At 49.6% G+C, this 27,778-nt stretch overlaps 1 protein-coding gene across 5 annotated transcripts in view; it reads left to right on the forward strand.

The window, feature by feature from the left end:
* LOC126542648 (adenylate cyclase type 6-like) overlaps positions 1-27,778 on the forward strand; it is a 243,454-nt gene that overhangs the window by 63,946 nt on the left and 151,730 nt on the right. For all 5 annotated transcript variants that reach the window (XM_055077177.2, XM_055077175.2, XM_055077176.2 and 2 more), the window contains exons 5-8: positions 11,628-11,867; positions 17,605-17,763; positions 23,167-23,409; positions 27,613-27,772. In XM_055077177.2, the coding sequence (XP_054933152.1) occupies positions 11,628-11,867; positions 17,605-17,763; positions 23,167-23,409; positions 27,613-27,772 (802 nt within the window). The remainder of the gene's footprint in view (positions 1-11,627; positions 11,868-17,604; positions 17,764-23,166; positions 23,410-27,612; positions 27,773-27,778) is intronic.

Below are 27,778 nucleotides of genomic sequence, written 5' to 3' on the forward strand. Positions count from 1 at the left end.
CGAGTCTTTTCAGGTTAATATCCAGCATTTAAACTCAAACAGGTATTTTAGGTGCCCTGTTTATTTCTGCTCCCTTGCTACTTTTCTTAAACACTTAATGAAGAACGCAATTCGATGGAGGGAATCATAGCGACCATGACACAATAGTTCAGTTTGCGGTTGCTAGCTGGACACAGCTGGGCCACTCTTGCGTATATATGAAGTGATCAAATTTAAGTTTTACGGAATATTTCAAAATCACGTGTTGCAGATAACATCAGTATAGTCCTTGAGCTGGATTATTCATAAAGGTGGATATTTCTTGCACGAGAAATTCAAACACATCTTCAACTAATCAATAAAAACACATTAATTAAATTCCTAATTACTTCCTTTATGACACATATGGTCATTTACGAATTCTAGCCAGTGAGTTTGCAAGGCAAGCTTGGTATCGAATTCAAATGGATTTCCAGAAGGACGGCAGTTTGGAGATGTGCGCCCTCAAATTCGCCGTAAGAGGCACTGTTGTTCGACTTACTTTTCTTATCAAGGCGCTATTTTATGCATTGAAGCACAAAAGAAACTGGAAAGACCATCATACACACATTGGGAAATAATAGCTCGAAAGTGATGTAATCCTGGGAATTCATTTCGAGTATACGGATACGTCTTGCAAGCTCACCGGCTGCAATATGTAAGTTGCAGCGTTCCGTAAAGTGATTAACTAAGAAATTAATTACCGAATTTTCGGTAGTAAATTTTATGTGTTTCGATTTCTCATGCTAGTAATGTGCGTTTCTTCGAATAATACAGCTCAAGAACAATTGCGCTACCTTCCACGGGCGATTTTTGAAAATTCCGGTAAACTTAAAAATGATTCCCCCGTATGCTGGCGCAGAAGGTCCAGTACAACGTGCTCTTGTCAAAATGATGCTTTCAAATCTCGTAATTCAAATGAAAAGTAACAAACAACGCATTTAGTACGATTGAAATAATTGTGCGGCGATCTTCAAGTCTGCGCTGCATAGACCGACGCAAGGCCTTTCTTGCGCGATTATCGACACAGCCATTGCCCTTCGGACTTGGCACTGCGATCGAAGCGAGGTTATATATAACTTATTTTTGCTAGCGGAGCAACGATAAAAAATAAAGGAGCAACGTATACCGTTTGCTGAGAGTCTGCGCGCCGTGAAGGCGTCGAGAAATCCTGATCCCATAGCCGATTAACGGCACCGCTCGCTCTGTAAATGGCTGACACTAGCGAGAGCTAAGTTCGTCACGTGTTTGTCTGACTGATTCCAGCTCGGTCGGGCGAGCTTGTGCCGCATGACTTGGTGTAGACCGTGCAGCGTGTGTCTACGTCTCTCTTCTTGTCTTCGTTTTCCGAGCGCTAATTACACCAAATCTGGTTTATTCAAGTTATACATTTCGGTTTAATTTGACACTTATGTGAGGTATGGGTCAGACCTGACGCTTGTAATTCTTCTCTCTGGCTTTTTCTTTAATACGACGATACTTAATTCAATTATGGGGTTTTATTTGATTATGCAGCACGCCCTGGGAGTGGGCTAGGAGGTCGCAGTGGTGACAATAATAGCATCAAGACTAGGATCCTCCGCGCTGGCCGGATATCTCAGCTCCCCAGGAAGGGTAACAAGATCGTGTTCCGGCCTCGCGGGGGCCTCAGTATTGTAAATAACGACTCCACCGTGGTGGCTGATGCAACCCTGGCAGCCGCTGGTATCAGCATCAAAGACCTGCGGGGTGACACGCTGTGCCCCAACGTCCAGCAGAATATTATGGTGGCCAGCACACCTAGAAACGAGAATGCCGACCGCTATGTCCGGGTCCGGCAGATCGTCGTTCGGGGCCGGAACTACGAGGTCAATGCCTACGAGACCGCCCGGCCCTCACTCTACGTGCAACGGCGTGACCCGGGACATTTCGATCTTTGACGGCCCGGACGTTATTGACAGCAAGATCGTCAATGAGAGGAACCCACTGGTCCTGCCAGCCAAGCGTATCCGCAGCACCGCCACGGTGATCGTCACTTTCGGCGGTCTCAGGGTCCCAAACTTTGTGCACTACGGCCCCACCTTTGGGCGTTGTTTGCTTCATCACAAGCAGATAGACATTTGCTACGCCTGTCGTTGGCTCGGTCACCGGGCCGATATGTGCCCCAGCCCCGGCGATATCATCTGTCGGGGTTGTGGTGCATCAAACCCGGACTCGCAGCACCAGTGTACCCACAAGTGCAGGCTGTGCGGTGACCAACACCTCACGGCCGAGAAGGGCTGTAAGCAAAGATTCCAGATCCCGTACGTCGTGCAACGAAGGCGCTGGGAGAGGTCCCGCGCCGTCGAACAAAAACAAGCCAAAGCACCACCGCCATGTCTCACGGACGGGCAGGAGTTCCCATAGCTGGGCCGTTCCAGAGGCCGTTCCGGGGGCCATTCCAGGGGCCACTCTCGGTCCTGAGGAGGTTCCCGAGAAGGAGGAGGAGGCCGCTCCAAGTCCAGGAGTCGCTCCAGATCCCGCTCCAGCTCTGCCGGGGACCAGCAGCAGCCTACCGGGCTGTCATTGAGAAGCAAGAAGACGGGCTCCCTCATCTGGGCCAGCACGGTTCGAGGAGGGCCACCAGAGAGTATCGGGGTCACTGCCAGAGCACGCGGAAAGCGTGCGCGAGATTGCTTAGCCCAAACGCGAAAACGCGATGATGAGAGAAACCATAAACAGGCTAATGTTCGAAATTATGGAGATTAAGAATGCTAGAAGCCCAGCACCGCAACCCGCAGCCGCCTCCGCTCTGAAAGCAGCGCTCCAAGCCATGGAGGTGCCCAGCAGCGATGCCGGCGGCAGCAGCAGCAGTGGTCAGAGCGCTCCCAAGAAGAGGGTTATCGCCTACGAAGAGGACGGAGTAGCCAGTCGAGTCAAATCCGAACTCCGAGACACGCTCCCCGCATTCAGCGAAAACATCAAGCAGCTCGGAAAGAATTTTGCCCAGCTGCAGGTCACCCTGGCCGCGCACAACGCTCGCATGTCCAAGGTAGCGTCCTTCATCGAAAACCTGCTCTGACCGCCAACGCCGCCGTCCGTTTGCAGCGCGGTGCAACGGGTCCCATTCTCCGCACGATCTTAAGTCAATCCGCGGGCACTTGCAACCCACGACAGAACCAAGATGGCCAGGCCAAGTGAGACGTTTCGCATTTGGCAGTGGAACAGCATCGGCTCCCTCGGTAATAGGGCGTCACTGCAGCAGTACGTCCGAAGCAATAGCGAGAAACCCCTTGTCGCTCTGCTTCAGGAAACCCTGACCCCCAACGTCACGCTGTCCGGCTACCAGCCCGTCTCGTGCCACTCCGATGGCCAGGGCATCTGCGCCCTGGTAAGTAACAAGCTCACACCTCTCCCACGACCTTAAGATGGCCACTAGCTGAGTACGTTATGACCGAGATTCTTCCCGGCAGCTCGGACCGACGCAGCACCTTTGTCATCAACGTGTACACCAACGCTAAGAACCTACGATAGAGGTTCAAGACCCTCCTGAAGAATGCTGTCAACCTGGCGGACGCCAACCCCCTCGTTGTGGCAGGCAACTTTAATGCTCCGCACCACTATTGGGGCTACTCGCACAACACCAACAAGGGCGGCGAACTGTGGCAGAACGTGAATGACATGGATCTGAGGCTAATCATCGACAAGGTCTTTCCTACCAGGTTGGGCACCTCGACGTGCAGAGGCTCGACCGCCGACTTGGCCTTCGTCAAGAGCCTCGCCGAGGCCCAGTGGACCAACTTGGCCACAGACTTGGGTAGTGACCACTACGTCCTGGTAATGCAGTTCCCGGTCATCTGCAAGAAGACACGGGAGTTTTCCTGGACGGGCTGGGACCAGTTTCGCGAAGTCCGCAACGACCGGCTCCTGCCTGCAACCAGGCCGAGCTTCGAGCAGTGGATGAGCCAGATCAGGGAGGACGTAAGTACCACCAAGAAGATTAGCCCCGACCTTCCGGTGGAGAAGATGGACAGCCGCCTGGTCCACCTGCTCGAGGCTAAGCACTCGCTTCTCTCCCACTAGAAGGGCCAGTGCCTCAACCGCAGGCTGTGCAAGAAGATCTACGAAGTGAACAAGATCATCGAGGAGCACTGCCGCGACCTCGCCAAGCAGCAGTAGGACGAAGTGTGCAACTCGCTGGACGGCAAGATGCGCAACGGCAAGACGCGGAACCTACTCAACCACCTGCTCGGCGAGACCAACACCAGGACCAACCAGCGGCACCTACTAGTGCGGACCGACCACGAGGCCTAGCAGTCCTCTTCCGAAGAGGTAATGAAACGGCTGGTGCAAAAGTACCTCCTTGTCGACTCGAGCTCGGCAACAACGTAATCCGAGTACTCGGGACCTGCCAGTCCCGAGTTGTGCACCTAGATCAGCAGCGAAGAGGTCCGTCGGGCACTCCACAAGCTCAACGGCAGGTCCGCACCGGGCCCCGACGGCATAACGAACAAGATCCTGCGCAACCTGGATAATTCGTCAGTCGACTACCTGACCGAAGTCATCAATGAGGCGTGGGAGCGCGGCGTGGTCCCTGACCCGTGGAGTCTCGCGTACACCGCGCTCATCCTCAAGTCCGGCAAGCCACCCAGCCTGGACAACCTGCGCCCCATCTCGCTCACGTCCTGCGTGGGCAAGGTGGCCGAGCACGCGACGCTCAACAGGCTGACCCGCTACTTGGAAGGCAATGGGCTCTACCTACAATGCTCGGTTTTCGGGCCAAGCTCTCGACGCAAGACGCCATGAAGCTGCTCAAACGCCAAGACATCGACCGCAACACTCGGGACATGCGGGCCATTCTCGGTCTGGACCTGGAGAAGGCTTTTGACAACATCGTCCACTCTTTCGAGTTGCGGTCGATCGCCGAGCTCGGCTTGGGGACCAGATTCGACGAGTACACCAAATCGTTCCTGACCCGCAGGAAGGCCACCCTCGGGGCCGGAGATTTCGTGTCCTAAGAAATCGAGCTGGGCTCGCGCGGTACCCCGCAGGGATCTGTGATTTCGCCCACCTTGTCCAACCTTGCCATGATCGGGCTGTGCAATGGGCTGTCCAAAGGGGCTGTCGTACATCGAGGGTATTGACCACGTGATTCACGCCGACGACATCACCATTTGGCGCTCGGGCGGCAGTGACGGGCAGGTCGAGCGCGCCCTGCAAGAAGCCATAGGCACCATTGAAGAATACCTTCGTTCCACGGGCCTGAGGTGTTCCCCAAGCAAGTTCGAGCTCCTCCTCTACCGACCCAAACGGCGAGAGCCCAAGCCCAAGGGCTGAAAACCGATCGCCGAGAGCGAGGTCAAGTTCCACATCGGTGACGGCGGCGCAATACCAATAGCCAACTGCATACGGATCCTAGGCATGACCATCGAGTCCAACGGGTCCTATGCCTAGACTATGTACTCAAGCTCGCAACCAAGACGGACAACGCCGTTTGGCTGGTCCGGCGGGTCGCCAACCGCCACCACGGTCTCAGGGAAGACAACCTCATCCGCCTAGTCAACGCCTTTCTGCTCCGCCACTTTTCCTACGTTGCCGCCATGCACAATTGACAACGAGCTGAGCAGGACGAGCTCAACGTCCTTCTCAGAAAAATCACCGTCGGTATCCGATCAGGGCCGTCGGTATCCCCATCAGGACACACACCGAGCGCTTGCTCCAGCTCGGCGTCCACAACACGCTGGAGGAGATTGCCGAAGCGCAGGAGCGGGCCCAGGTCGCGCTCCTCTCGACCTCCGAGGCCGGTAGACACATACTACGAGAGCTCGGCCACTCACCGGCCGAAGTGAGCGAAAAGTTGAGGCAGTTGCCCCGCAAGACCCGAGACCTGATCACGGTGGCGCCGTTCCAGAAGAACGTCCATACCGAGCCCAACCGCGGCAGGCGACGGGCCAGAGCCGCCACTATTCTCAAGCAAATCCGTAGCGACGAGCGCAATGTCAGCTTCGTCGACGCGACGGCGTGCCCCGGAGGCCGCACCTTCTCCGCGGTCGTCGTCGACCTAAACAGCAAGTGACCACTTGCGCATCGTTCTGCAGCGACGACCCGGCGAATGCCGAGCAAGTGGCCATCGCCCTGGCCGTGCTGGATGGCGAAAGAGATGTCATCTACACCGACTCGAGGTCGGCAATCACAGCTTTCGAGAGCGTCGTCGTCTCCGAGGAAGCCTTGCGCGTGCTTCAGAATGGCGGCGGCGACGGTATCAAGCACCACGCACTAATCTGGTTTCCCGTACACGTAGGGCAGGCCGCGGGTGCTCCCCCCAACATCAACGAGTGTACGCACGAGGCCGCGCGCGCCCTAACCCACTCCGCCTGTTCCGGGCAGCGGCTCGGCGACAACGAGGTTGCGGATAACAGTGACGCGCCCACAGCATACAACGAAATTACCACGCATTTTTACCCAACGCGAAGAGTGTACCAACCCCCTCACAACAAACTTAATAGGCATCAGACCCTTACGCTCAAACTACTATACAGACGGCGACGTACCGTAATCTCAGCACCCTTCATGAAATTTATCCTGAGGTATTCCCTAGCGACGCTTGCCTCGCATGTGCGGACGTAGCCACGCTAGCGCACATGCTCTTGGAGTGCAAGGCAACGTACACTAGCCCCGATACTGCCTCGGCCAGGTGGGAGGCGGCCCTTCGGAGCCCGCTCCTGGCCGACCAACTCTGGGCCGTCCAGCAGGCCCGCGGAGCGGCCGGCAGGCTTGGCCTGACGGTGTCGACATGGCAGTCGCCCGCTGCGCGCTAGCGCACGCCTTGCACGACCTTAATGAAGTTTTTCAACCAACCAACCAACATGGGGTCCTTTAAGGTGCATCTAAATATAAGTAGACGGGTGTTTTCGCATTTCACCCCCATCGAAATGCGCCCGCCGTGGCCTGGATTCGATCCCGCGACATCGTGCTTAGCAGCCCGACACATAGCCACTAAGCAACCATGGCGGGTATGACGATACTTCCTCTCACCGTTGAAAAAAAAAAGCATTGTCTGCTGCATGAGCTTGCAATGACCCGCATATGCTGCACCGGCTAGCGATCGCAGCCGAGAAACGAAGCTTGTGACTCTGTAAACGTTCATATATATTTCTCTCTCTCTCTCTCTCTCTCTCTCTCTCTCTCTCTCTCTCTCTCTATCTCTCTCTCTCTCTCTCACTCACTCTCTCTCTCTTTATGACAAGAGCTCCACACTTTCTTTTTTCTGTTTTTCTTTTTCGCATGCGAATTGCACGACTGACTAACAACTTGCTGAGTATTGCTTATATTTCATTTTGGGAATGTGCGTTTAGGCTGTCTTCACCAAAAGATCGCTTTTGTGGTGGTCGTCGTCGTCGTCTCTATCGAAAAACGTGAAAAACGAAAGAACTCGAGACATGAAGTTGTTGGCGATAGTGGCGTTTAAATGATGAAGAGTTGCAAAGGTGTACGCTGCACAGCCAACTATTCCAAATACTTATCTGTGACTAACACAACGCACAGCTCAAGAAAGGACAAACTAAACGAAAATGAAAAAAAAGATTAAGAAAGAGAAATGCTACACATGCAGACACACATCGTGAACACTTAAGCATGCAAAAAACAGTGACATGGGCGCCTGGACCCGAAACACTATTCAGGACGTATAGGCTAGCGTACGTGTGCTAACACATCAGGAAATGCGTGAAAAATGCACATCTGTGTAGGCAACGGCCAAACGCGACACTGTCTCCTGCAGAAATTAAGCGCTAAATAGCGCATTATGGTCGTAACCCGTATATAAAGGAAACCCGTACATAAAGGAAAGGAAAGTCAATCTCGTCGTCACCTTTGTTGTTGTTGCTGACAAGATTGGCCGTGCCAACAGTGGGAGATTCAGGCTGCTCTGTTCGGCTCGGACCCAGACCAACAACGATCGGGTCGTCCAGCGTGCTGAGGAGGCCGCCAGGGCCTACGGGCTCCTGGCCGCTTAATGAGCTTTTGATCCTTGCTGGCAATAAAGTTTTACGCACGCACGCACTGATACAAGTGCACTGTGAAGCACATTGAACTATTTCGTTCTTTGCAGCAAAATAAGTAAAACGAAGATATTCTATCAGTAACAAGAATAACTGAACGTCGACTAAAGAGAGTGGCCAAAGGGGTTAGACGTTCCGACTTCCACATGGAAGCTTTGCTCCCTAAGTTAAAAGGCTCATCACACTGAGCTTAAGTTCGTATTAGTGGTTGGCCAAACGCCTGTCGCAGTTTAATGAAATCGATAACTGAACGCCTAGTCCTGGCATTGATTCGACTTCCTGGTCGGGAAGCACTTCCCGACTATAGACGTGTCGAATTCTCAACTCATGATTGAAATTGAGGATTATGGGTGGTTTGGGGGCGCCGCTGGACATTCTCCAATTTTTTTCTAATCGGAGTTCTTCGTTTCAGTGCTTGACGGGGAATTAAAACGGCGGCTCTTTATGAAGCACCTGGCGTGTCAAGATGAAACTTCGCAGTAATGAAATGTACTTTTAGGAGAAACATTCTAGAAAAAGGTTTTCAAAGTTGTAGGTGAGCGGTAACAAATTCCTAAAACGTCGTCGGAGCCTTTAGAACGGCTCCTTGAGCAGTGTATTCAATGTTTATATTTATGGTTGTGAGCGAACGGCTCGACATTTCGGCCTGGAACTCTGGACACTTTTCCATCGGTGGCGTGGCAGCATATGCGATCTGAACTTTTGCGCGTGAGTATATGTCAGCACCTATAAGTATACTTGCTTACGTTGGCTCACAACAGTCCAGATAGCGGTGCAAGGAGCTCTCTTTTGAAAGGTATCTGAAAACGTCATCATAAGTTTATAAGTGTTATTTTGGGCGTGTAAATATGAACGAGCTCGCTTTCAGCGATGCCGCTGCCGTTGTAGCTGCTGTTTAGATTCAGCGTTGCACGCGGAAGTGGTGGGAAGGTTGCAAAAGGGCTGCGAAAAAGTTCAACAAAAAAAGAGAGAAAAAAAGAAAACAAAAACGCCATTGCAGGAAAAAGTGTTCGGGCACCACGGCCTTTCTGTCGCGAACTCCGCTTCGCCGGTCTTGAGCTTGTGATTCTGCAAGGTCACGCAGGTCTGCCGGAGCTTACTTCTTTGTATGCTTGCCCCCTTTACGCATCTAGTTAAGTCCAGAAGACTTAATGGTGCTGTATAACAGTGTCAAAGCGGTAACAGCATTGTGAAACGGCATTCATTCTGGATCCCTGAAAAACGAGAAAGAAGAAAAGGCAAGGAAGTTAACCAGGTTGGATGTGGTTTCCTTCTTGGAGTTTTAGAAGGTGCTGAGGCAGTGCTACCGGTTACTTGCAATGTTGACTGCAAATTTTTCTCCCTCGGTGTGGTTATGTGTATAATTACTGGTACATGCGCGTAAAATAGCGCCGTCGCATTTCAAAGCACAACGGACAGCTGCTGTTCGTCATGCTAAAGGCGCCCCTTAGGCGTTCTGCTGAAGTGCGCGGCCTTTCCGCCTTTCAGCGGCCTTATACGGGAGACTCGTCCATAGCACCGACTTTTGAGGAGGCGTTGAACAGACTCTGTGACTCCGTGTATTTCAGCGGCTGCGAGAAACAACTTCTAGCGCTTTCTTTTTTCCTTTTTTACGCACCGACTCTTGCCTTTTGTTTCGCATTCTCCGAGTGCTGCGAAACATCAAACAATCGATTCGGAGAACCGTGTATTGTATATTTCTTCAAGAAGAGAAAAGCCAGCCGGTTTCCACTTCAAGTGTCCAAGTTCGGCCCAGTTGCGTTGCCTTTTCGTAACCTAACGATGCGAAATAAGCAACGAAAGCACAACATGCATGCAGCTATGCTTGTGGGAGAATAAAATAGACAGGAAAATAATGCACTTTATTTTTATAAGAATCCCAGACTACGCCGTCGCTGTGGAAGTTCTACTGGGTTGCCGGCTGTGATGCTGAGTCGCATTTCACTGGCTGTCCGGTTCTACAGTCTTATTTTTGTTCCACATAGCTTCCGTTAGATAAGTGGAACATATATTTGCAAATATATGTTCCACTTACCCGGCGGTACCTACGTGGAACGACATCTGGAGTGATGCATATATAGCAGACGTAAGAAGTTCAACATAACGAAGAGCCTATGCTCAGAAACGTTCATTCCCTGTAAGTTCTTATTATTTGTAGAACAATTTTTCGTCTTACGCTCCGCTTATTTAATGAAACTTATGTGGAGGGAAATTAAGAAAGTGGATCCTCCTTTCGGAAGAACTCTGGTTGCCATATGTCGACCGCTTTTTTTTTTTTTTTTTTCTAATAACACGTTTGCTATCGCGAATGGCCAACCAGTGTTCTTACGTGCCGATCAGGCGTAGGAAGTGCTTTGTGAATACAAACACAGCATCCGACGGCTAACTTATTTATTTCGTAGAATTTCTTTCTCTCGTGGACTTTTCAACATCAAGAAAGTCTTACCAAATTAACATACTACATGAAAAGAAATATAACGAAAGAAAGAAGTATCCAGAAACTAGAGGCAACAAAGCAAGGTAACTGACTTGGCTAGTTTGTTATCCATGCCGAATGCGAACAGTGCAAAAGCAACACGTCTCTTTGCCCACCCATGGTGTGCTTGCGCTGTTCACGTTCACGAGAGGTAATGCTGGCCGAATATTTAATTGTGCGAACCTTTTTAGTTGTGTTGGTTTCACGTACACGCAATGTGGTGGGGCAGGGTTCCCGTCATAACGATTTCATTCATGCCGTTGATTTTAATCGCGCACTGAAAGCACACCGCCTTTATCAGTGGCATGCTATAGAGGACATATACCACATGAGGTGGTTCCGAGCTGATACTGGTATTTTGGTAGACGAACCGCAAGGCGGGACGTTACGGAGATATGGCGACGCTCCCAACTTTAGCCTATGTCAAATTTTGACGAAGGCAAAAGATGGGTCCACCCGCATTGTGTGACGTCTCTGAATGAACTCGTGAACGTTTAGTTAGCGTATTTACATTAAGTTCCGCTGGTTTGAGTCTTGCCCTTGGGGATTTCAGCAGTTCTCTTTTTTTTTCTTTTTTTTTGCCAGGGATTATAGCTGGAAACCGACGTTGCGTTGGAAATTACTGGTCGAGTACTGCCACTGGGCAGCAGCGACTATTCAAGAATGAAAGCTCCGATACACAAAAGCGGAAGGTGAATGCACATAGCCGCACTAATCATCCTGTCATACCCGCTGATCACATGGACAGATGTCTTCGCTTTGCCGCTTGTAATCTTGTTGTTAACACTACGGGATATGGTTAGCTGTGGAGCAAGGGAGAACAAGGTAGGACGCATTCTGCTCCCGGCCACTCAATCCCACGTGTAGGTGTGAACAGAAAGGAATGACAAGCTATATTTTCCAACAAGAACAATATCTCCAAACAGAGGTAATAGAGTGATTAAACTGGAGGGGGTAAAAAAAGCCCTTCGCATTGCCCCCCCCCCCCCTTTTTTTTCGCTGTCTGCGCACGGAGCATTTGCGCTTCGCCTAGACCATTTTGTGGCGATGTTACACAGGCTTTGCGTCATCAAACTCCGTCCACAAACGACAGGTTCTCGGTCTTATCTACGCAGCATCCTGTTCGCGGACATATGCGGCTTCACGAGCCTCGCGTCCCAGTGCACGGCCGAGGAAGTGGTGCGCATGCTGAACGAACTGTTCGCGCGCTTCGACAAGCTCGCCGCCGAGAATCACTGCCTGCGCATCAAGATTCTCGGAGACTGCTACTACTGCGTCTCAGGCTTGCCGGACCCGCGACCAGACCACGCTCAGTGCTGCGTCGAGATGGGACTCGACATGATCGAGGCCATTGCGTGAGTAACGTTTTTTTTTTCCTCGATCCTCGAGGAGTGAAGTGTGTGTGTGTGTGTGTGTGTGTGTGTGTGTGTGTGTGTGTGTGTGTGTGTGTGTGTGTGTGTGTGTGTGTGTGTGTGTGTGTGTGTGTGTGCGTGCGTCCGTGCGTCCGTGCGTGCGTGCGTGCGTGCGTGCGTGCGTGCGCGCGCGTGCGTGCGTGGCGTTGGGCGGGTGTTAAAGCTGCATGTCCTCGGCGGTAGGAATAGGTTTGTGGAGTATAGTTTTCTAGATTACTGGGATTACTGCGGGAGTAACCTTTGAACATAACTTTTCCTCGTGGCATCCGACGGTACAGCTTACGGAGCAGGGCACAGTGGCGTTCCAGTGATAACCTATCTTTTCTTGTGGTTATTTTAATGCGCCCCGTGTTGCGCTGTTTATAGTTGTTGTTTACTGTCTTGAGCATCGCTTACGTAAACATTCGTTCGGTTGTCTGTCATTGCGCTTGTTGGGACATGCGAACAGCTACATTGCACTGGAGCTGCTGAGCACGGTCGCTCACTCCGGCCTGATGAGTGTTGATATACAAGGTTAGCACAACCACTCAAGTTGCGGGCAACAGCATTACGACGAATTCATGATTTGAAGTATATAAAAAAAAAAAATGACCTGCAATTTCCCATCTGTATACTGTCGTTCGACATTGCATGTCGCAAACAGGGATACTCGTACTTGTTGCGCGTGCAACAGCATCGAGTATATAATATCAGGGATTCGCATAGCACCCGCTGCACAGCCGTGGGCTTCGACGGTACCTAATACGGGAACCACGTATGCAATGATTTCTGGTCGTAAATTCTAGCGTGCGCATCGCGTAGCATGAAATGTACGCGCCAGAAAATACAGAGAAAATATGTTCCGTTTGCTGCATGTCTCCGTTTAGTTGAAAGGCGCCAAGCAAGTTCACTGTCGGCTTGAGCCACTACGCTCTGCAAACTGTATCGGTTTTGGATGTTGCGTATGCATCGCTACCCTGAAAACGGCTGGACTGCTGATATGAAGACTCATAGGTGCTGCGACAGCACGATTACGCACTAGCGCGCAAAAAATACCGTCTGTATCATTTTGGACGTTTCGACCTTGTCATTACAGCATTGGCGTCCTGTAGGCGCGCCACACTTCCGTATTCTTCACTACTGCTGTAATCTTTCATGAACAGCTGCCCCCAGCTGGCGTGAAATGGCCGGAAGGCGAAGCCTGGATCTCAGCCCAAAACTAATTACGCCGTGACATTAAATCGCACGTATTGTATAAAGTACGCACGACGCCGACTCAAATAGAAACACTTTTTTAAAACTATTTTTGTACCGACTGACGTATGCGCCCTTGAATGGCAGTGATAAAATGAACAGAGCGCGCGGTGATTCGACGCGTGCGCTACATGAGTTCGAGTGTCACGACGAAGCATGCAGCCGCTTTTGCCATGACTCATGGAAGACGCGAAACTGCGAAAGCGCAAAATTAATTTGTTCGTGATTGGGAAGCGCCTGAATGGGTACTCAAGGTTCACCAAGGTAAACCTACTTAAATGATGCACCTTTCAGTTTGGATGGTCGCACTTGCTCCGTAAAATTTCCTTTTTAAATTTTCTTTTTAAATTTTTTTCCCTTGTTTCTTCGGGTTACGGAGTTCGAAAACTCTTTTGCAGTCAGACGCACACGCATTTCGCCGCTATATTTCCCTGGCGCCGATGTGAAACTGCCGCGCTGTTGACGACATAGTGTTCTCTTTTTTTTTTTTTTAGCTGCAATGTGCCGGAGACGTTAGTTCGTTTTGTCACTTTTGGGTTGAAAGCGGGCAGATTAATTTTTATTTCTATAACAGCTATATTTCGGAAGCTATGTTCTTGTTTAGTCTGCCTAAACTGTGTGAAGATTAGGCAGGGCCACAATCTTTACGCAGATATTCTGTCTCTTTCTGCCACCCCCACCCCCCTTCTTTTCGATGAAGACAGTCGTCCAGCATACGAGCGTTTGTAGCTCATCATGAATGGTTGAGCGAAGCGCCACAATAGGGCGCCACCATCGCCGCTGTTTATGCCTACGTCTACTGTAAACGGCGGTACATAGCAGTGTAGACGTATATTGCGGCAGTATACTCCATCTCACAAATCTTTCGCAGCGCTGTGGAAGCTGCAAGACTCCTTAGCCAATAGGAAGGCCGAATGCTCTTCGATATGTGTTAATCCGCGCGGCGTCGTCTGTTCAGTGGCTGCTCAATTCGCGGAATGCGACGTGCATGGGCAACGTTCTGAAGATGTCACGTACCGCTGTGATGTATCGCGTGCCAAGTGGAAACAAAACTCTATAATCGCGCCATTAATCAGACAGGTGCGCCCGGAACTGTATTCCGCTGCGCAAGGACGTTGCCTGCGTACGCCTCGTACCTTTGGCAGCGCTGCAAACGACTTGTGAAATGGAGTATAGATATTAACGGCTCGGAGCATCAGCGCTCGCGGTGACGCATTGAGCGGGCGTAGCGTGGCACCACGATCTTATTAAGTCGGCGAAGAAGGCACTTCGCACTACGAGTTTCGCGAAAACTTATGTGCGCCGGCGTCTGCTGTTCTGCAACCAGTAAAGTGCGGCTGCGGGGCCGGAAAAAGAATTGCCTGCTATTTTTAGCTCAGCAGTACTTGCGCAGTCGTATATCACCAATGACGGCCATACGATAGAGAGAAAGTGTGGAACTTGAGCGACCTCCCCCGATGAAAGTAGCGAAAGAACGCTCAAACGCGTTGAACGTCGAAAAGCTCTTACATTGAAAAAAAAAAAACGACAGGATTAATGGACAAGGGGATTTAGCGGTGAAAAAGCGATCTCAGCACTTCATATAACAAACTGAAAGCATGCTAACTCTTGAAAACGCGTGAGAGCATAGCGTGGTCACTCTGCCGGTATCGTGCTCATGAGACCACCAAGCTTTTGCCACTTTCTAACGTGACGTGCTAAGAACTTGTTTGCAATGTCGCGGATACAAAGTGAGTCAAGCTTTTAGTCGAATTGTGGCTAAAATCCACAGCGCGTACTTTCCAGCTGAAGTACTCTTTCTATGAAAGACTCACCCTGGATGCGTCTAGGTGTTTCGAGATCAATGCTGCATGTCACGAGAAAATGGAACCAAACGTTGTTTTCAAACGCAAAACGTTGACTTTCCAGTGAAACGAGCCCTCCCGTGACGCATGTCAGCCAGCGAGATCAAGAAAGCCAATTAACGACGGGCGGGCTCTATGCGGGCTGCTCTTTCTGATGGCATCAGTTCTTGGTTTCGAGCGCGTAATCGCCCCTCTGCTCCATGCCCTATTCGAATTGAGAGCAGTGCCCTGTTTGAAGTAAATAGGTATTGAGATCCACTACATGGGCAGATTACGGGTCTGAAATCGCAAACAAGCCATTTCTAGCGGGAGCGAGTGCTTGTAGGGCAGAAACAACGCAATAGCGGAAGCGGGCGCGACGCAAGCTTGAAATTTCTGTAGATGTCTTTCAGATGCAGTTTGTTTGTAAGCTCAAAAATTGGAACATAAACACTGCATTCTTATATAGGTGAAGGCTCAACATGGAAATGCATACGCATGAAAGGACTCATATACAGGAAAATATACAGCAAAATTTCCGCTGTCACAGTGACGTCATCACGCAGTGGTTGGAACGCAACATTAGAAAAGCAGGAAGATTTACTTTCACTTTCTCCGACGATATCAACGATATGCAGCATTCTTTTCCTCCCTCCTGGAAAGGCGAAGAGAATTCAGAACCGGTCTTTGTTCATGCAACGTTTCTTTCAAAATATCAGTGCCTCCACAGCTGCAACTGTTGTGCCAACTCAACACTGTTGAACTTCTGAAGCGAGACAGCGACGACCCACCTTTTGCTTTAATGCCTGCTCACGAGCACATAGCAGCCCTATAGAACTGCATGAATTATGCTATATAGCTGGACAGGCACGGGCCTTTTCAAAGTAGTGCAGGATCCTGGAAGCGTTGGATTGGATTGGAAAAACTTTAATAGAAGTCCTGCAGGACGCACGTCAGCGCGCAGTGGGCGTCTCCCACGCAGGGACCGACAGGGAGTACCTGGCGGCCGCTGCGCGAGCCTGCTGGACGGCCCATTGCTGATCTTCTAGGAGCGGACTTCGTATCGTCCTCTCCCACTTGTCGGAGGTAGAGTCGGGCGGAGCGTTTCTGCACTCCCAGAGCACGTGTGCGAGTGTCGCCGTGACCCCGCACGAGGGGCACGCATTGTCTGGGTAGACGTCCGGGTAGATGATGTGTAAGGTGGCGGGGTTCGGATAGGTATCTGTCTGTAATAAGCGTAGCGTAAGCGCCTGTGGCCTGTTTAGTTTGGGGTGCGGGGGCGGAAAGAGACGTCGTCCCAAGTAAAAGTGTTTGGTTACTTCGTTGTAGGTTACTGGGGCGTCCCTGTTCGCCTCCAACTCATCGAGACGTGGTTGCCCGGGGGTGACGGCGCGGTCGGTAAGCGCGCGCGCAGCGTCGTGGGCTGTCTCGTTGAGGTTGGGCGGGGCGCCCGGGATCCGACCCAGGTGGGCGGGAAACCAGACGACGGTGTGGTGTTTGAGGGTGCTTGGATCAGCGCCGCGGAGAATGCGTAACGCCTTGACGGAGACGACTCCTCTCTCGAACGCTTTGATGGCCGGTCTCGAGTCGCTGAATATTGTTGTTCGCTTATCGTCGAGCATTGCCAGGGCTATGGCCACTTGCTCCGCCACCTCGGGATCACGTGTGCGTACCGTTGCGGCGTTTAAGCGTTGTCTCTCTTTTTATTAGCCCAGACAGTTAGGACAGCATTTCATCGACACTTGAAAAAAAGTGGGTGCCGGTGACACTCGACAGAAGCGCTGTGCCTTTTCCCGTGTGTCACGAAGCGTCTGTTTCCAGTAGCGCTTCCTGCTCTTCTATCATCTGCTTTGTACCCTTCTCCCTCCCTCCCTCCCTTCCTCAATCTCTCTCTCTTTCTCTCTCTATCTCTCTGTCAGATAGACTATTTGCGTCGCAACCGTTCTGTCCGTGTCGCTGAAAAGGAAGAGTATTGTCTTCCTACTTTCTGCTACAAATGTATCATTCGCAAGGGCTTTAAGTGCGTCAATTCGAGGAGTGTCAAAGTAAGCCTTGTATTCGACTTCACTTAAGCTTTCTCGCAATTCGTCAACTAACATATATATATATATATATATATATATATATACATGCACCTCATCTGCACTCCGCAAACGCTGAACTTGCTATCGTAACTACTCAGCAAAGTAAACGAGTAAGCTTTCAAGAGTTTCTTTTACCGCAAATATTTCAATATGAATTGTGCCTTCCCATGCTTTTCCATGCCTCCGTCACAGCCACGCGATGTGTGCGTTTTCATCGTACTCGAACGTGCATTTCCCCCATCTCTCTCTCTCTCTCCCTCTTTGTTTCTCTCTCCATCTGTGGGGGAGGGGGGCTTATAGGCCTGCTTCTGTACACGACTTTGCAGTCTGTCTCAAAAGGTTAAGGGTCATCGATGCTGGAGCAGCCCTCTTCTTGAACACCTTAATGTGCGACCGCTGGCTTCACCGAAACAGGGCTTTTGTCTTGCTCGGGTGGAGAGTGGCGGTCCTTACACCTCCTTAACACACTGTAAGCGTTATGTTAAACTCGCCGCGGATGTCGTTCATTTCGCCATTTTGTTTCCGTCGCCGTCTTCGCAGACTCGTCCGCGACGTGACAGGCGTCAACGTCAACATGCGAGTCGGCATCCACACGGGGAGGGTCCACTGCGGTGTCCTCGGACTCAAGAAGTGGCAGTTCGACGTATGGTCTAACGACGTCACGCTCGCAAACTACATGGAAGCGGGCGGAATCCCAGGGTGAGCAGACACGCACATACGTTCATTGTTCAACGCAAAGTGACGCTGACAGCTACTTGCTTTTCCCATCTCAATTGCTTTTCGGTTAGAATTTCGTAACGTATCACGGAGACAGCACTTAAGTGCGAAGGCAAGCTCGTTTGTCTCTTCGTCTATTGACGCGGTAATGGTGTTTGGTGCATAGAGGCAAAGTACAACGCGTAGAAATGAACTAAGGCTCTCAGTGCAATACAAAGTCACGCATATGGCGAACAAAGGCGCTACTGCAAGAGACATCCTCAATAGAAGCAAGTGTGTAGAGTACGATACACAAATAAATAAATAAATGAAGAACTAAATAAATAAATAAATAAATAAATAAATAAATAAATAAATCCTAAACACGGGTTGACGAAAGCGGCACAGATAAACCTGTTATGGGGTAGAATCGGTAAGCTAATAAGGTCAGAGGTTAAAACGAACACTGAGGTGCCAGCGCTGTGGTGTCCGCTCGGTAATTTTACTTTTCCTATAGCGCTCAGGCTGTAGCTTGCAGTGCCACCTTCTCTTTCGGTGTCCGACATGATGAAAACAAAATACAAGCAGACAATTCCTTATTCTGTGCTCTCGCTTACGTTAAAACAGGTTTCGTCCTCACCAGCTTATACGCTTTAGCAACCGAAGGATAATTTGCACAATAATCAGACGATTCGCACACTCATGCCCACGTACCAGCAGTAGTAGTTTCCGTATTTTGACGTGACATCTCTCTACGTTTCTTTACTTCATTTTATTATTATTATTTTTGTGCAAAACGGATGGTGACGAGGACGTTAGCAAGTGAACCCGTACCATAACTTTCTCTTTTTTTTGCCCTGGAAACGTGCGCAGTCGTGCGCGAATTTGGCGAGCAATCGCAGCCGTGGCGACACCTTTGCTTTCCGGCGTTGCTCATTCAGGATCTGTTGCGACCAACTTGGACATACTCGCTATTCCACGAAATTGCAGTGTTCTATCGGTGTCACGAAGCGTTTCCATGGGGCTACGAAAGGTGTGTCGAGCCGCCGTGAAATTTTATTTCGCCGGTCTGGGAGTCGTTCAGAAATTTATCTGTGACTCCCAGTAGACCGAGCGCAAATTATTGTCTAGATTTCCTGGTCCATAGTTTGTCTGTAAATAGCGTCGCATTATAAACGACCATAGTATCATCGATAGCCTATATAAAACAAGTAGACCTTTAATCGATTACCGTTCACGGGATTAGTATGAATTTAGTAAGGATGTTCAAACAGCGAAATTTTGAAATGGAAACGCATAAGGCTGTTCGAGAAAAACGAAATTAAATATCCAATATCGAATATTTTCTCACTTCAATAGAAATTTTTCATGTACTCCGTTTGGTAAAAAGGAGGCTTGCTTACATAATTTCATACGTGCACGTAATGCCGTTCGCAACTTGAATCCGGTCAACCGAGGTGCTTGTAAATAAGAAACAACTGTTTTCAGTTGCTCGGAGCACCATGACAATGACAGTAATGTAACAGGAGAGCACCACGTCATCAAATACATGTACAGTGCTGCGTTCGTTGAAGGGGAGAAGTTTTATTATTATATTTTTTTTTATCTAGATGTAGAAACATGGGAAAGTAGGCTGCTTCAGAGCCGGTTATCCACAAATCCCAAATTGGTTACTCAAGAAACAATAAAACAGGGGAAGAAATTCAGTGCCATTCCACTCTGTGAAGGCGTATGACCAGCGAAGCTATGTATGTGGGTCCATTAATGGCTAACTGTCCACTGCCGTCCATCAAATGCCGTCTGCACATAAATGGAAGACGAGGTGCGACTAGTCGCGGTCCAGGCAGGCAGCCCGCTTATTGGACCACCATCACGGGAGAGCGGAAGTAAGGTAAAGGAGATACGCAAGCGCTTGCAACGCCGACATAGAGAGGGCGGTGTGAACGTACACATGGCCAACGCGGGTCAAAGTGTAGTATCTGTTTTTATCGGCTTAATATCTGATAAGAGATGTAGTTGGAAATAAAATATTAAACTTATTCTTGCAAATTGGTGGAGTGCTTAAAGCCTGCTTCACCCGGTTGGCCTAAAGCCCCTGAAACTTCGTAAAGTAGTGCCACTCTCCTCCTCCGCGTTCACTCCTCCTCGTTTCTCCTCTCTTTCACGCTCCCTCCTCGACCATGGCGCCGCCTACGTTGCTCGAGCGCAGCAGACGACCTTTCGCAGAGTGAATGCACGCATAGCAAGGCAGTGCTCTTTAGGCGTTCACGTTGGCTTTCCAGCTCCGCGTAACTTCGTGTACAGCATAGAATTTCTAGTCGGATGCTTATACAAATTCGATGACGGCAGCTTTTGTTTCATTTTTTGATAACTATTTCTTAAAAAAAGTATCTGAAGGAGTGTTAACGCTGTGCGTTGACGACTGCGAATGTATCGCGCGCTCTACAATTAGGTACGCAACATTTGTCAAGGGCGTGTCGCAAGATCTTGTTGCGAATGGTTGTAAATAACACGTTTACCATCGAATGACAACCTCTTGGCTTCCAGCAAGCCCTCAGCCTAAAGAATCCGCGCCGCCCTTACCATGTGAATTCGCGGCGCGTATCAGCTATGACGTACAAAGGCTGACGGAGATCACTGCTCTGGAGGTTCGAAAGTGTATTACAAGCTACAATGCCGCCAACGTGCGTGCTTGCCAATCTAAGCGCGCGCAAAGCCTCAGAGGTGGGCGATGGTGCTATTATGTTTCTCGTGTCTCAACGCCGACAGAAATACCGCGGCCGATCATCGAGTCGGGACTGCGCGTAGCCAAGAAAATAAAATGAGTTTTTTAGCATTCGTGCGCGAAGCGGGAGCGCGATAACAATGCTTGACTCAATCTCAACCAAGACCACTGCGGCCTTCAGTAATTTTTTCAGGTTAATGACTTATCACGAATAACACTTCATCGTGCGTTGGTTCGTCCGTTTACTAAGTGACGTACTTGTCGCGAACCGAGTTGCACTGAGGTGCATGCATTCAGGACGGTTGTACTGCCTTCGAATTAACATTTGCGAGACATGACTTTATTAGTGAAGTCATGATCGCGCAAAGAAACCCCCCGCCATGACGCGGCCGAAATTGCGGCAAGTGAAACGATGTTTTATCCATAGGTTAAAATGATATGAAACGGCATTCGAGTTGCAAGTCAACAGTTTATTTTCACATAGATGCATTACAGATTTGCCTTTGCAGTCACAAGTCCGTGTGCACCATTTATTGTCTCATTGCGTAAATAAACGCACCAGCCTAAGAGTCCTACAGCAAGCGCGTCTCAATTAGGCATAGTGACTGTAGAAACTAATAGTGGCATAGACGAGCAAGCGAACGACTATATGAGCGCGCGAACTAAAATACGAGCGAGCAAACGACTAAGCACGAACGACGACTAAACCAGCCAGGGAACGGGCGGGCGACCGCACGTTTTCTTTGCGAGTGCTCCAGCGCCGCATCTTAAGCTTCGCACACTTTAAAGCGCACGCGAACTAGCACATACGTCTCAATTACATATGATGCGGTCGCTCGACGACGAACGCACCGCTTAACACGGTTTCGGGAGAGCACGCACGCTTTTCATCGGTGCCTCTGTATCACAAATCCACCGGGCGACCGCCAACGAGGAACACGAACAAATGTGGCAAACAAAGCTAGTCTATCTAAAGAAGGCTAGTAAGTAACCACAAAAGGCAGAGAGTTGCTCTCCTGAGGGGTTTTCATGATCGAGACTGAAATTTTATCAAAAGGACTGCGCTGAATCTTAAAAATTTTGTAATCACGTTATCGCACGCAACCTCGCGTGCCCGCGAACTCAAGCCGGTTGGTGTTCAAAACGATTAAGCGCACCAAATGTGACTAACACGACCACGTAGTGCGCATATAAGCAAAGCGGACGTTGCGTAAAAATCATGTTAAAGCGTGCGTACAAATGACAACATGCACAGTGAACTGTGCAATATCTACTACGTTATTGCCCGCAGCACAATACGCAAGCCTGGTACATACAATACTCTGAGAGAGCCACAACTTACATCACATAGTCGCGCGGAGGAAGTTGGTCGGAAGTTGTCCCTCCCGATTCGGTGAAGCCATGTCTTCCTCCTTAACGCGTTGCGCTTACCGGACGGTATCGCGAACATATTCTTGCCTTTGCTAAAACTATATTGGCATTCAAACGCGCAGCAGGTCATGGTAACAGAAAATGACGTGAAGCGACGTCGCACTTGCCACAAAACATCCTTCAAGGCGTTCACAAGATCAAAACACAGAATAGGAACGGAAGGAATGCCGCCAACAAGCGCCGCTTCTCGAGCAAAGATGGCACTGAAGCGCGACTGTAAACAAACGAAGCCGGTGCAAGGGGCCACGTGATGCCATTAGGCCAATAGCGACGCTGCGTCGGCTTCGGGCAGAGCGCTCGAGGAGGGGGCGGCATTCTTCAAAGCGTGGCACTACTTTACGAAGTTTAAGGGGCTTTAGGTTGGCCCGGTATTGCACTATCTTCGGGATCGGCCCACGTAGGGGGAGAAATTCTTGATCTAAACGGCTCGATAGATGCACGCAATTTTTTTTTCAGAACCTAGCCACATACAGGTTCGTTGTTAAAAGGAAATTAATATCAAGAAGTTTGATACACGCACAGACACAAGCGCAACAACAAATGTCTCTACATGCACCAGCACCTAAAGAACTGTCCAGCAACTAGAGAAGGACGGTCACCCAATTACACAGGAGAGAAAGAGCCTACACAAGTCTCTTCATACACACATAAGGAGTACACGACTGATAAATCGGATCGTTAAAAAAGGAAGCACAATGTGGAGAAGACAAATTAGCATCAGGGCATTACCACGGTCCCAGCACTTTGTTCACTGTGAGAGGACGTCCGTCAAGGATGTTGAAATGGCCACGTAAGCGAACCCCCTGTAGGTCATAGGGAGGGCATTCTATGATAATATGCTCCACCGCACCGTCGGAGTTATCGCAGTGACTACAATGTGGGGACATTCGTCTTTTGATGCGACACGTGAATGGTGAGGCATGTAGGCTAAGTGCAGACGATGGAGGAGCGTGTCGAACGTGCGGTCAAGCTTTTGGTTCGGCGAATACAGCAGGAATCGGTCAACTGTTTACAGGAGTGAAAAACTTTGCATGTTCATCGAACCACGTGTCTTTGCAACGTTGGTTCCGCAGGGTGAAAAGAATGTTCTTGGCGTTTGATACATGTTGTACTTATACAGCTCCGCGGCCCATCCGTAGTGTGAGCTTACTGATGGTTTTGGCATAGCCGGCTCTTTGCTGGACTGTTTCCCCCTCCCCTTTCGTTTCTTAAATGAACAACAACAACAACAACAACAATCGGCATCGCAGGAGCGTGCACATCACCAAGGAAACGCTGCAGTTCCTGGGCGACGACTACGAGGTGGTTCCAGGCGAGGGCGGTCAGCGACACCCGTACCTGCGCGACCACAACATCGAGACGTACATCATCATTCCAAACGACAAGAAGCGCATGGCGCCCCCCGAGAACAACACGTCGGCGGCGCTGCACGGCGTCGCCAAGGAGATACGCATCATGGGGCATGCGAACGCCAGGCGACACGTCAACATGAGGTAAGTGCAGGCACCCGCGTTCGGCGTAGTTGTGTGTAGCACAAACTGCGCTCGCTGTCTTCTTTGCTCCTTTCATTCTGCATTCCCATTCGCTTCAACTTGTAGAGCGCAGTTTTGCAGAAATCCGCAAGCCGCAGAAAATTTCATGAAAGGAAAAAAAAGGAAAGCGCCGTTGGTCTAGGTTCGATCCCCGGACCAGGGCGATTTTTTTTTTTTTTCAACTGCGACGTCTTCTGAGAAACCCGTATAAGTTTCCTTTGTAGCAAAGTGGGTATCGTCGGGTGGGGGACAACTCTTTCTTTTTAACTTATAAATCAGTGCAACAAAAGCAAGGTGCTAAAGAAAAAAAAAAAGGAACGACGGACAGAACTGTTCATCGTTGCAATACAATTCAACTAACCACAGCACAGCAAACTGTTACACATTCGCTTCCCTCGTGTAGAATTGCGAACCGGCCGTACGTCAGGAAGCCATCCATATTGACAACATTTTCGCATCTCTTAGCTATCCCTGTTTCTTTGCAAAATTTTGACCTGGCCTCCGATGATTTCTTCATAGACAGCGTGTTTTAGACCGGTGAATTGCACGTCACATATGAGCGATTATTTGCCTTATAGTGATGTTCATTGCAGACAACTAACGCATCACGGCCACCTGACGACGTTGGCGATCACTGATAGAAATCTTTAGGCCGCGACATATCTGTAGGTTCAAATCCTGATGTGCAGTCATATAGGTGATCGTAATCCAAACTGTTGGTTTCGTATATACCGAAAGGCAATGCAAGAAACAGCACGTGACGCTATCTTAGAACTTACGAACCAGCTTCCGATGACGTCACAGATTCCGTGCAGTGGCTGCTTCAGGTTAAACGCCGATAATTGAAAAAATATAAGATCATTGCAACGAATATAGGCAGAATTTTGAATAGGATATGTGCGAAATACTGGAAGTAGGCTTTCCCACACTATTAGATCGCCTTGCACAAGATGGCCGACCGGTATGCCGAGGGTAGGCTCGCAAACAGCGAGGATGTAGTGAGGAAGAAAGGGTGGCGACGATAGGCGGCGCTGGCTCGGATGCTCCTGTTTTAATACCACTTTCGGGAAGGCGTCCGTCATCACATGTGGGGAAGCGCACTTGCAGAATTTCGCACATCCCCTACTGCGAGAACTGTACGAAATTCCGGCAGAATCTTTCCCACGATTCTTGTCGACGTTAATGCGATTAGCATTCAAGCAACGTAGCGACACACCGTTATTGCTGAAGGCACCTTTATTTACAATGTGTAGTGAGGGAAGTAGGCTAAGAATTCCTGTCAAGAGAATTTATTTCAACATAGGGACTATAGCTTACAAGAGACCGATCACAATAAGTGAACAGTGCGAACAAAAGAAACGCCACAGCACGAACATATCTGATAACAGAAAGGACCAAGAAAAACGAGTACGTAGCAATGTCACGCAAGAAAACACTGCACTAAAGCATATGGATGAAATTGAAGTCAACAAACATAGTTCTAACTATTGACACATCAAATTCCTTAAAATTGACAAAGAACTCAGCGGCTCAAAGCAAAAATACAGTATATCAAAAAAGCCCGATATTCCAATTGTTTAGTAACGAACCGGTCTTAGGTGCACCTATCCGTTCCGTACAGTCAGGAATTCTGTTGACCAGTGGCGTAGTAATCGTTGCTCACCATCAACAAACAACTGGTCCTCTATTGAACTCCATATTTGAATTCTATTGCGTTTGAAGATACATTGCTCATTGTGGTTAATCGCATTAACACAGTGCTGCCACATGCCACAGCGTCTACACCTTTAGGCCTCACTATACGCGGCCTCCCAGCCAGATGTGTCCCTCTGGCACTGTGAAATTGAGGTTCGGCATATTTGACTTCGAAATACGGCACGATTGCATTAGCGTCTTTTTCAGGCGTGAAACTTTAATTTTTATTTTCAGCTTGAAGAGCGCGCGTTCTCACTTTTACTAATTCCCTCTTCTATTTTTTTTTTTTTTTTTCGCGAGCGAGAACGGCTTTGCCGGAATTAGACAGCAGACACCATCAGCACGCCATAGTTGGCAATATAGGCTCAGAATGCTAATAGCATTATTATAATATTTCTCACTGGAAAAGTACTGCGACTAGTAGCGTGGAAAAGGCATAAGTGTTCATGACATTGCACGAAGACGAAATCAATTCTACGGCTTCGCTTCCAGAAAAATCTTAAAAAGAATATTCCTGCCTCTTCGACGCCCGTTCTTGCAGCGAGCGTCGGTGTCGTACCTCGTAACCGAGCGAACGGGCACAGCGAAGGATGAAAGCGAACACGGAGTGCAGTGATAGATGAAATACGGCGATAGCGAAGAGAGGGCGAGGAAGAACGTGGAGGAGGAGGAGCGCGCAGTGGACCCATGGGGTAGAAATCGGAGGAGGAGGGTATGCCGAAAGCGTGAGAAGAAAAGCGCAGTGCCTCGCAAGACGGGCTGTGCGGCGACGATGGCTGCGAGATTGCGCCCGAGTAGCGCGCATCGTCTGTATGGAAACAAAGTGCTGCATGAGCGGAGGTATGTCTGCGGCGTCTGTTGTGAATCGCGCCCACGCGTCACACGCGCGCTGCCTCTCGCGATAGGCCGATAAGCGAGGCAGTCGCACCACACTTCGTTCCGTTTGCAACGTGCCGCATGAGACAGATTATCCACGCCAGCCACTATATCGCGAAAAGAAAACATCTATAGAGCTGCGCGCTCAAATTTCACATCAGGGAGTACCACAATCGTCAGCTAATTTCTCGTTGCAGAAACAGTGAGAGTTCCACAAGCGCACTATATATGATTTTTCTTATTTAGTTTACGTTGAAGTATAGGTAGCCTACATAATAATCGACCAAATGCTCCGAATGATTGTTGGATATTTTTCTTTCTTTATAGGGAACACCGGGCCTATTATCATAGATTACATTTTCTATGCAATAGTAGTCCGTAACAAAAGGAATCGTGGTAGCGATCACACCAAGACCAACGACAGATAGACGTTGTGAGCGAAAGGCCCCAGGATTAGTATGCTTTTTTATTTATTGTTTTACTTAAAAGAGCATATTGTATCCATTCAAAAAAGGGACTCTTTATTTGCAATTCTTAGGAAGGGAGCTGGACGGATGCACTGCGTCTTGAATTGATGTCAAGGTCACTGGAGCGCGAAGGAAGCCGACTGAAATCGCTGCAGCTCTAACAAGCAGGACTGTTCAGTCGTCGCGATTTTACTGTCGTGAGCTCAAGGTATGCACGTGACATATATTGACGTATGTAAGATGGAGCCGTAAGTGCACGACAAGCTATGAGAGGCGCAGGATGAAAAACATCTGCTACTGCTGCTACTTACCAAGCATAGCCTCGTAAAATCGAAAGCGCACGGTGAAGCTATATATAAGCCCGAGGATGGGACGAGCAAAGGAAAGCAGGCAGAAGGTGCGCGCACTGTTCCTTCTGTGTTTGCGTCGCTTCCAACCTTATTCGGCATGTTTACATATTCCGGCGCGTTCCCCGTTTCCGAGTAGGAAAAACAGGCGGCCCGATAGTATTTGCTCGAAAGCCCCCTATAAGTCAACTTCTACGGATGGCGCATGAATTCCGAAATATATGTACGATCCCTATTTCGCTGTCCCGTCATTTCAGTTTTACGTGCACGGTGGCAAGTTCTCATAACTGCGCGCCATCCTTCGCGCGTGTGCGCCCCCTTGTTTTTTTAGGGCTCTCTCTCCTCCGGCATCGCCCCCCGCGCGCCGACACAACAAATCACCCGCATAACAAGCGTCGTGGCTTATCGAAGCTGCTGCTGCGCCGCCTCCTTTCTTATTTGTTTTGAAATTCTCGCCACGAAGGCAACAACAATTTATGCAGGCAGCTTCCTCGCCGCGTGCAACGGTCGCTCCCACTACAGCGACTTTTATGTGGTATACGTTATTTGCTGGAAGTAGCGGCAGCCAGCCAAGATATTAAAAAAAAATAAAGGAGAGAGATAGAGAGTGAAAGAGAAAAGAGGATTACGCTGAGAGAATAGCCTGGACCAAGCCTTGCTATATGGGCACGCTTGGGCAACGATGCTGCGTTCAGGAGGGACGGCGAGCATGATGCGTGTGTATGTGCGCGGGATGAAGCTGCGTTGCATTATTCATGATCGCATCATCGTCCCCGCAGGACCAAGGGCTACTCGGGCGGCGAGAAGAAGAAGAACTCGCAGGAGGAAGTGAACGACTACCTGTCGCACGCGATCGACGCCCACAGCATCGAGCAGCTCCGCGCCGAGCACTGCAAGAAACTTACGCTGACTTTCCACAAGGCCGACGTCGAGGAGAAGGTGCGT

Source organism: Dermacentor andersoni, chromosome 2, assembly GCF_023375885.2.
Source record: "Dermacentor andersoni chromosome 2, qqDerAnde1_hic_scaffold, whole genome shotgun sequence".
Classification (NCBI taxonomy): domain Eukaryota; kingdom Metazoa; phylum Arthropoda; class Arachnida; order Ixodida; family Ixodidae; genus Dermacentor; species Dermacentor andersoni.